The sequence below is a fragment of the Saccoglossus kowalevskii genome, chromosome 5, assembly GCF_978046115.1.
Source record: "Saccoglossus kowalevskii chromosome 5, keSacKowa6.1, whole genome shotgun sequence".
NCBI lineage: Eukaryota > Metazoa > Hemichordata > Enteropneusta > Harrimaniidae > Saccoglossus > Saccoglossus kowalevskii.
Window position 1 is genome coordinate 34004024 of NC_140645.1, and position 11091 is coordinate 34015114.

At 35.5% G+C, this 11091-nt stretch overlaps 1 protein-coding gene across 1 annotated transcript; it reads left to right on the forward strand.

The window, feature by feature from the left end:
• The first annotated feature begins 7075 nt into the window (after nucleotides 1-7075).
• On the forward strand, nucleotides 7076-10475 carry LOC100375833 (large ribosomal subunit protein bL17m-like). The gene is made up of 3 exons (XM_002738659.3): nucleotides 7076-7351; nucleotides 7956-8024; nucleotides 9528-10475. The coding sequence occupies exons 1-3, from the start codon at nucleotides 7154-7156 to the stop codon at nucleotides 9972-9974; spliced, it is 714 nt and encodes a 237-aa protein (XP_002738705.1). The 5' UTR covers nucleotides 7076-7153; the 3' UTR covers nucleotides 9975-10475.
• Nucleotides 10476-11091: the final 616 nt, after the last annotated feature.

Below are 11091 nucleotides of genomic sequence, written 5' to 3' on the forward strand. Positions count from 1 at the left end.
TGATGGTGGACTAGGTTTGATTGGTGGCAGAACTGCTGCTGAGCTTTTGAATGAGCCAATTGATTGAATAGATTTTCTTGGGCTGAGTAAGGTAGGTGACTGTGATGGAGTCAGCACAGCTGGACTGCAACGTCTGCTACTACTACTTGACTTAGCACTAGCTGTTCTGCTGCTTTTTGATCTAGCTACCTCTACTTTGCTATCCTGGCTTATCTTAGGACTAGCTGGACGGCTAGTTTTACCATTGTCCACTTGGCTGGCCTTGGCACTAGCTGGACGGCTAGTTGTACCATTGTCTACCTGGCTAGTCTTGGCACTAGCTGGATGGCTACTTTTACCATTGTCCACTTGGCTGGCCTTGGCACTAGCTGGACGACTAGTTTTACCATTGTCTACCTGGCTGGCCTTGGCACTGGCTGGACGGCTAGTTTTACCGTTGTCTACCTGACTGGTCTTAGCACTGGTTTCACTGCTGCTCACAACTCCTGAAATTTCAGTTGGAGTACCTGGTGGACTAATACTACCAACATCAATGGTCAATGAATGAAGTCTCTTCAAAGAAGCCTTTGGAGACTGGATTTTCTGAGTATGAGAACCAGATGATGATGCACTTCGGCTATTAGGTGGGGTTGGCTGCTTGCTAGTGGATGAAGTACCACTTGCCCTTGCTGATGGCACTTTGGAGTCTCCAAAGTTCATCAAACTTGCAGGTTTGGAAGACAGAATCTCAGCTATCGCGCAAGCTTCTTCAATCTTTTCCATTCGCAAGGTACTGTCAGTTTTCCTTGATCGAACACTAGTTCTACTATTGACAATACGAGTTGGAGGAGGAGGAATCACCTCAACCGCAGGCCGCTCAGGATGAGGGTTTATCACGGTTGCAACCCTGTTCTCATCCATCATCAGAATGTTGCCACTCAAACGGCGTGCTATCACAGCATCACCTTTATCAGTGATGCCAATAGGTGGGGAAGTTGGTATACCAATATTATTGGCTGCATCATGAGCAGAGGACCTACTGCCTAAACTCAAACCACCTGTACCGTTAACATTGGAGCGGTTTGATGGTGTACCTCTTACAGTATGCCGGGACCGACTCTCACTAACAACAGTACTACGGCTGACCTTACTCTCAGCAGCAAGTGGAACAGTGTTCTCACTCGCCTTCTTAGTCACACCAACATCATTATGAGTACTATTTGAAGGACTTACTTCAAGATCTTCAAGCTTGGCTTCGTCCATCATAACAGCAATTGGGAAGATTCTTCCATCTGTGAATGTAAAAAAAAAAACATTAGATTGTAACCATGACAAAAGACAATACTCTCAATACTATTTTTGCTTGTCATTTCTTTTGTCATTTCCATTAAAAGAGAATTTATCAAAAACAAATCCATTGGAATTTTTCCTGATCTATAGAATTCATGACAAAATATGAGTTGACCATTTTATAAACTGTAATTTTTTAGGATTTATTATTTTTTGTAATTACTCTCTGCAGACTTGTTTGAAATTTCACACTTTTATTGCTACCAAGTTTTTAATGGTTAGAACCTTATTTACATGTGTCAACTCAAACTTTTTTTTTAATCAGCAAAAATTATTTCCAGCTCAGTAAAATAAGCTCAAGAAAAGATAAGAATAAGGTAAAATTTGTACAACACAAAACAAAAAACAATTCCTTATTCAAAACTCAAATCAACTGGTGATGAACAAACTAAACATTTAAACTTATCACAAAAATACAGAGAACACAGCAAATAAAACAAAATTAATATTTAAATATTGTTGAAATAAAAAATAACTCTTTGTTACCATTAACTTTTTTTTTGCAGAAGTTTCTTTTTGAGAGTGGTAGCATGGATAAAGTGTTTAAATGAAAAATGTTGACGTTACATTAACATTAATTTATATGAATTCTATTTATGGAAAACAAACAAGCAAAAAACAGAACAAAAATTTAACAAACACAATCACTTACCTGTAATATACATAAAAAATAATTTATAATTATAACGATTTCTGCAAACATTCAGAAAGTAATAATTGGCGATAATTTGTTTTTATATGTAGTCTGTACAGCCACATTTAATTTTTGTTCAATAAAATATCATTCATCAGCCAAATCAGTGTGAAAAATTCAATCAATTTTAATTTAATAAAAAGTAGACAAAACACATTTAATAATCGCCACACATAGCAGCATAAACAATACATATTTACTATCCTACAACACAAATATGATATATATTTTCATAAGCTTTTAAAATTGTTGAAGTATCAGAACATTTTTTTTTTCATTTATGAACATTTCAACACAATAATAAACATAAATATACAAGATGCATTAATTACCTTTTGCTGTATGTGAACGTTCAGCCTTACGACTACTAGAATTCGGGTCACCAAACGCATCTTTCACATCGCCCTGCAAACAAATTTGTAATATTTGTTTTAAACAACTATAAAAAATTAAATATATAATATAATAACATTTGTACATTTATACAATGATAACATTTCATTTGTTTTGCAGGAGAGTAACGATAATCACACAAACAATTAATTTGAAAAAAAAATATAAAGTACCTGTGCGATAGAGTCTCGGTGACGTTTGTCCAAACTTTGACGTCTTTTCACAGCAATGGAAAGACGCTTGTTTGCGTCCACCTTCAGAGTAACGTCTGAAGAAAATATTAAAACACTTTTATTTCTGATCATGTAGCTCAGTATGACAATGAAGCAAAAAAATAATTAGATAAAGCTCAAACAACCAAAATATTAAAGCATGGGCGAGTCGGAAGTCTAATTTCGCCGCGGCCTTTTTTTTCGTTCGGACAACATTTTAATATTGGCAGTCAGCGGTAAGCAAAAATCGAAGTTTAAAGCTGGGACTAAGGAAAATTTTTTTTTTTTTTTTTTTTTTTTGGTGAAAATATAGTTTTTGTTTTATTATTGACCTTTAAAATATTTGTATCGTAACATCGTAGTGAACAATCAAAACAATGTAAAGCAAGATGGCCGCTGTTGCCACGCAACTGTTTGTTGAAACAGTACAATGTTGACAACGACATCGTTGCCATGGAACATAAACAAAGACAGCAGATTTCATTTTTATTTTTTTTCTGTGAATGTATTTTCAAAATTAAAATGTACCAAAACGAAATGACAAAAAATCATGCTTTACACGTTTAGTTTAAATCAACAACGTGTGTTCAAAGTTTTGAAACAATCGCCGCTAAAAAGAAATTTGTTTTCTTAATAATTTGTCATATAATTTATTTTTGTCTTCAAATCTCACGCAAAAACATGGGGGACAATATATATTTTTTTCGTTAAATGAGAACTCGTGAAATATAAACAAAGTAAAGTCTACCATCTGACAACCGGAGATGTTTTGAAAAAGTGTGAACATACACACTGAATATGAAAACAGATACACAACAAATTTCGTACTTTCACAAAACAATGTTTTTATAGCCAGCAAATTAGTTTTGTGAACAAAACATACATTCAATGTACGAATAAATCATAGCTAAAGCAAAAAAAAAAAAAATTTCAACATATAAAAAAAAAGAAAACAGACTCAATATTCATAAAGTATAAAAATTGCCCTAAAATAAACAGCCCGCCAAGTTCACACATGTTTGCCCGCCCAAGATATTCTCCAGAAATATCGAAGATGAAAAGAAAATAATTGTTAGAGACATACCTGGCGATGACTTGGATGCTCCACACCCCATGTTCAGAGATTACAGTTAGCAAAAACGGAGAATACTTGGGTATAATACCGGAGTAGATCTGGGATGATGCTTCCTGAAAAGCGATTCGGACCAGAGTGAACGATTGTACGCCGTATACGCGTTCTGATACTGAACGCAATATTGTGACGTCATTAATCGCGCAAAGTCTTATGGCCAGACGCGCGGATGCTTCGCGGATGGTTACTATGGGCACCAAGCATGGGCCATTTTTGACAGTAATTTTAGCATTCGTTGAAATATTATTATCATTTGCCAACAATTTGACAATGTGAAAATGTCCAATTTGTTTATTTTTGGAACTTATACAACTGATCATTCACGCATTTTAGCACACCGTGTGCGTATCTGAATCAACGATGAACGTGACGTCACGCGGCTCTCGGAGCAATGGTAAACGAAGTAATATTACTATAGTCAATAGTCAATAGAGGGCGATGTGCGTGTTAGTCTTCGCTGGTTCCCTTGCTTCCTACGCGAAACTTGGGGCGGTAACCATCCAACGTGTTATTTACAGTCAAGTTTGTTTGAAAAGTAAAATATAACAAAAGAAAAAAAATATTGTGTAAACATTGTTGTTTTCAGCAATAGTTTCTGGTCACTAATAATTACTAGTATTGTGCGTTCGATTCGGGAAATAATAAACAAATTGGTTAAACTCGTGGGAAGTACATTAATGTCGATGACGCAAATATAATTATTACGTATTTAATACATTCTGATAGTTTTATGACTATAAATTGTGTATCCTTGAATACAACGAAACGATATCATGGATACATGATAGAGTTGAGTTCATCAATTGTTATTTTGGTGGGAAAGTTGATATTAATATTTTATTTTAGTTAATATTTTTCATGAAAATGATAAATATACAATTTCCATGGAAACGAGTACATGACTCATGCTTCAGAAATGAAAGAATTAACACGCAAATCGTTGGAAAGTTATTGCCAAAAATACTAGTAGTCCGGGGTTACGATTTTATAAAATTGTGGACGGTTAATGTTAAAAATGAACTAGCATTATATCAAAATTATATCTCGTAAGTCATCGTGCTAGTAATTGGATAGTTATTTCGCTCTTTTCTGGCAGAAGTTCGAACCTTATTTGTTTGGTGGGGTTACAGTGTTCACCAGCCAGTTCAAATAAAAAAAAACTGAATCGCTAGAGATCGGATTTGGGCGCTTAAAAATGTCCCAAAAATTCCGTTTTCGTCTTAAAATGACCCACTTTTTTGTTAAAACTGCTGTATATGCTCACAAAATGGGGTTCGAAAATATCTGCCGAGCAAATAACCGCGGTGCATACCGGGTGAGGTAAATCTTTGACTGATTTTGTATCGAAATTAAGGGTGGTTGCCATTACTTCAAATATTTAAAACTTCACTTGGTTTTGCCTTTATGTGACAAAAGTGAAGTCCGACACCTTCCCTGTACTATGTACTGCATTGCTTTCAGACACAGGTTTCCGGAGAATTTCCTGCAATATAATATGATGAACATGTGATAACATGAATATCACAACTAGTATAACAGTCCACCCCGGTATAACGGGCAATGTAACATTTTGTCTGCCCACGCCTGTAAATAAAGATGTCGCATTTCTGGCGCACCCATAATGCTACCATATCTCTGGATGCATCGCCAATATTGAATGAATGAAGTGTGATGGAATTTATTCAACGAAAAGAGAGTATAGGGAAGACCAGAACGTACAAAGCACGAGAGTGAATGGCATGGGCGACTCTACAATTTGCGAACGCCCTCGCACGACGACTGTTATAATTTCCAAACGCCCTCACATGACCGCATAGTTATACATAACAGCTAAATCAAAGGTCACAGCAAACTCCGGGTTACGAGTGATTTGAGAGTATATAATGTGGTCTACGTAGCCTCCGTACTCAGCTAGCATACCACCACGGCTTTCCAGCTACCAGAGAAGCTCTAGAGCTGGCCATTGGCTCACTGGAAACACTATTAACGCACCCCAGTCAAGAAAAGTACCCATTGCATGATTTTATCGTACACGTGGGATGAATATGTTGACATTAAACTGAGTTTGTGTGAGTGTTTTATTAAAGGGCGGTGGTCGTCGCGTCACGCATGTGTGAACTATATATGCGTCTTAATACCAAGCTTTAATTGTAAGTATTTTTAGGTGATAGGAAGAAATCGAAGCTGTACTTAATCCAACTCGTGCCCAGGCCTCATACTTATAATTTTCATTATTTCGTTTCCATTTATCAACACAAATGTTGCGGCACAAGCACAGCGCGATGACTACCGCTACTACTAAATTGCTTGCAACTGTTTGATACTCTAGGAACTTTGCCTGGAGTTGATAATCCCACATGCACAGAACCACCTTTACCATATTATAGAACAATCTGATTAAACTGATGTAGGTATACAATTTAGACTTATACATGTTGTATACGGCGATAGAGATACTATATATAAAAAATAAAACATAAAAACGGCAACTGAAAGCAATAAAAAAATATGAAAATAAAATAAAAATTGGAGCATATACAGATTTGAATCATATTCATGATGATAGAAAAATAAGTTATGTATAACTCGCGTCTAATCAACGCATGGACACCCGATCATAGTTAGCCAGAGTGTATAGAGAAACGTTTTTTACAGAATCCATAATACCTTTCCCAACTCTAACTACAACTCGAAAGACAAATGTACAACAAATTCCATCGCAAGAAGTCCATCATTTTTTTTTTGAAAAGTCGTCTATTTGTATACAAATAAACGAACAATTCCGTTTTGTGTTAACATCGGTTTACTTTTATAAAAAAAAAAGAGAATCATGATATTGAACAGTTTTCTTATTGTAGTTTCATGTTCTACCGAGCCAATCAATGATGTCACTCAATTTTTTCTCCAAAGAATATGAGTAGACTTCTCCGGGTAATTCAAGTTATAAAACCATTGTCTCGCAAGTCTCACCATTCACCCACTACTTATAAATGAGAACTTTATATTTCTTTTTTCATTTTGATTTGTACGTCTTGCCCTTTGCCCGTCTCTTTTTTTTCCAAATGGGTACCTGATGGCAACTGCCTCGTATTAAAATTCAATGTCATCCCAAGTTTCGGCTAAACAGGCATGATATAACTTGTATTATCACAACATTCGTACATAATATTTAGACTAACTCCGACACCCAGAGACTAACGCTCCATAAGCTTGGCACGTTTTTATGTTCGTATACTGTAATGTATATACATGTAGATGTACATTCAAAACTGTGTCACCGTAGATGGCGCAAATATTGACCAGTCATGAGTAAAGGGGCACCAACAAACTAACCCTGCACATGTGTGAAATAAAGTTGTTGGCTTCTTCAGTGATCTCATAACGAAAAGCAACATGGTTCAAGGCCCTAAGGAGGGTTACTTTCCTAATCTGCCGAAGCAACGAAAGCATGGCAAGATGTTCCGTAATATGTCAAGAAATCCGCAGGCTCGGCTGCGAATTCTGCAAGGTATGGTGACTGCCTTGGTAAGACACGAACGGATAGAGACAACGTACGCCAAGGGACATGAAACACAGAAATATGCTGAAAAGGTAAGATTATTTATTTAGTTTGTCTACTTTTTTTTATTTTCATAATTCTATATATTCCACCCACCTTAGAGAAACACCCCTGTCAACTCTACACTGGCGCATTATGTTGGAAACGGAGGTTACAAGCTAGTCTTCACCAATGATGTCGAAGGAGGGTCATTCCAGTTTTTGTCCACCCCCTTCTACGGATGGTTTAAATCCGAGGGCTCATATTTCTGCAAAAAGTACAGATGGTTCAATTCCGAGCGGTGTCATATTTTTGATATATTTAATTTTTTCACATACCCATCCGTATACGTCAAATCAGTAAAGTTTCTAGGGGGGTGTGTTAGTTAACAAAAATCCGACACCTGAATGGTAGATTTGAATCCATACGATGTCATAACCTTAATATCCATCCGTAGGGAGGGTGTGGACAAAAACTGGAATGACCCGACTGTATACCGGTACCAACAAATGGATACTCACAGTCAAAGTGTTAATTTTCAATAAATCAAACAGTTATAGATCTTTCAATTATCTTGGAGATTAGTGAAAATGGTAAATTCAAAAGCCTTTCAACAACAATTAATTTGAGTGAACTTATTTTCTTCTATATTCACAGCTAATTGAATTTGCCAAAAGAGGATACAAAGACCCCAAACATATGGGTATTGCAAATGACTGGCTGGCGGTATGTAATTTTTCGTATAAATTTTTTAAGGGTAGGCAGTTTGTGAATGTAGGAAGTTGTCTGTACATTGAGTGTATGCCATTGTTTGGTCAATATTGTCTAAATAGTCTCAGGTACTGTAAAATACTTTATTTTAGCCTGAATTAATTTTTGCTGGGTGTTTTGTATGGAATGTGAAATATAGGAAAAAAGGTATATTCTCTGGATTTTATTTTCACTTAATCATTCAATCAGCGAAAATAGTGAAAATGAATTCCAAGCGAAAATAAAGTATTTTAAAGTATTGTAGGGTGTTTATATGTCAACTCCAAATACATTACAATGTGATGACAGGAGGAAAACCACACTGTGAAATATTCGCACAAGACAAGATTCAATTAAATTATCAAAAGTAACAAATAAATTAGGAGATATATATACATCAGTCTAAACAACTTTAAATAAAATTCACTATGATGCAGTTAACTGAGACAAAAATTTGGTATTACATGCCTGAAACTGTTTATTTTTTTACTGATTAGGAGCAGGACACATGCACAGCTTGTAAAAATATATGAATAACATGCCATCATAGTTGATGGAAAAATTATCAAATGACACACAAAAAAGGTTTCTTGCTTCAGTCACTATTGTTTGTTGTTGCACTACTGCACAAGCACAATGCTATTTGTATGACGTGTGCATGTTTCTTGTGGGAATTTATCAAAACAGCTTTTAATATACTGGTCATGTTACTTTTTTTAAACAACAAATAGTTACATTAATATTTAATATTTATGCAAATTAGTCCAGACTGCTTCATGGGACCAAAGCTTTAATTGCACCTTTCACAAAATACTGTGATAGATAAAAATAGATAACGCGCATTTCATCACATTGCGTTCCATTGTAGTTATCACTCGAGGTCATTTGACTTCATTCTAAATTTGTTTTCAGGATTATGTTGGATGAAATTTCCCTGTTACTATAAATATTCACGATAGTCTCAATAGACAAGATTATTCAGAAAATGAAAACGATGATCAGTGACCAGGTTTCACGTTTGGTAAACTGATACTCTAAAGAAATATGGATTATTTCAGTATTGCAACATCGGCGTTCATCCCGAGTAAATAACAGAATAGAAAACGTGCGAACTATGTACCATCACGTATGTTCACCCGCCGTGCACACTGTAATTAATGCGAGTTTTCTCTTAAAAACTGGAACCAAACTACCGTATCAATCATGATTTTTATGCAATGAAATACACTTTTGACATGCATGTTTTAATAAATGTCGTCGGCGCCCGGTAAAAACACCCTGGGCCTATACTCGGGGATGCCCTCAACTCGTTTAATGTTCAAAAACAGAGGGGTGGGCTTATACTCGGGGGAAGTACGGTGTGTGTATATATATATATATATATATATATATATATATATATATATATATATATATCTGTACATTATCCATCAATAAGGGTCTTGTTTTACTAACTGTTACAATATGTTTTGTTTTCAGGAAAATGACTTGGTACACAAGTTATTCAAAGTCTTGGTTCCCAGATACGAAAGCCGCAATGGCAACTACACTAAACTGTGGAAGGTGGGAGAGCGTGGCATGCACTTGCATCCAAGAGCCTCACCCATGGTATTCTTAGAGTTTGTTGGGAATCCATTTCCTCCAATGCAGCCTCCGAAAAAGAAAAATCCAGGCTGGCTGGTTAATATATTACTGGATGGAGTTAAAGAAGAGGTGAAAAAGACTGAAGCGTTGGATTTAGCAAAAACAATCCCTTGGGGAATAGAATACAACTATACTGGTATAATAGATCAAGATGTGAGAATAAAGAATCCTACCACTCTACCAAAATCTGAGGAACTTAGGGAGTCTCAGGAAATTAAAGTAGACACTAAGGATGCTAAAGCCAAAATTATATCCCCGGAGAACAAGGGTACTCCTGTGTAGTAATCATTAAATAATGGAGTGTTTTAACCCTGTGTACATTCTCAAAATAAAAATGTAGGTATTTGATGTCCAGATGTTACAATTAAGACAATAAATTTGTCACTCCATACATGCATGCACAGTCCAAGCATAACTTAACATTTATCTGGTTTGAAGATAGCTGCCAAAACAACAATATTGTGAAAATGGAGAAGGATCTGCCAATATGTTTTCTATTGGTGCACTGATTAGAAATAGGATCTTGTTTATCCTTTATTCACTTTCGATGTTGCACCTAGAACGTATGTCCAAATATATACTAGTATTTGCAGTTACTATTTTTACATGCAAGTGTTATTTTTTTGGTGAATAATTTCCCGAATTGAGCATACTCTCTAAATAATTGTGCGAGGCAATGTTGCTTTTTTTTCCAGCACATATTGCCATAGTTAGTCGTGAATGACCTTTTTAACGTATGTACAACTGTATAAATTGCGAAAAATAAAAATGAGAAAGAGATAAGTGTGAGGTAGTGGCAGAGATCCGTGAGAGCACATACTTCATGACACATACTCGATATTGTAGAGTATTAAAATATTTTATATAGAAATTACTGTCAAAAATTAATGATTTGCTTTGCCGAATTATTGACCCACAATATATCCAATAGTAGTGTATATTTTTTGAATCTCAATGTTTAAATTTGATAGGAATTTGAAATGTGTACATAACTAGAATATCTATATTTAGAAATGGAATCACTCGGGGGGGGGGGGGGGGAAGTAAACAAAGACGTCATCTTGCCGACTCTACTATTTGTGGCTTGTTAAAAACAAGTAAAATACTGCAAGTTGTCAATATCGATGATTTCTTGAGTTTATAATACAAAGTAACCATCACTGGCACGATGATGCAGAGAAAAAAAAAAAGATGTTATATCTGAGGATGTACATGTAGTTGTGTTCTGGCGTGATAAAAATAACACTTGTCAAACAATTACACATGGTGTGAATCAAAATACCACAAAGTATTATGAATAGTTGCTCATATTATAAAGGTAAATAATTATTATGAAAAAGCAAAGTTAGGCTGCCTTGAAGTTAAATTATGCGTGTGTGCTTGAACTGTACAGTGTATA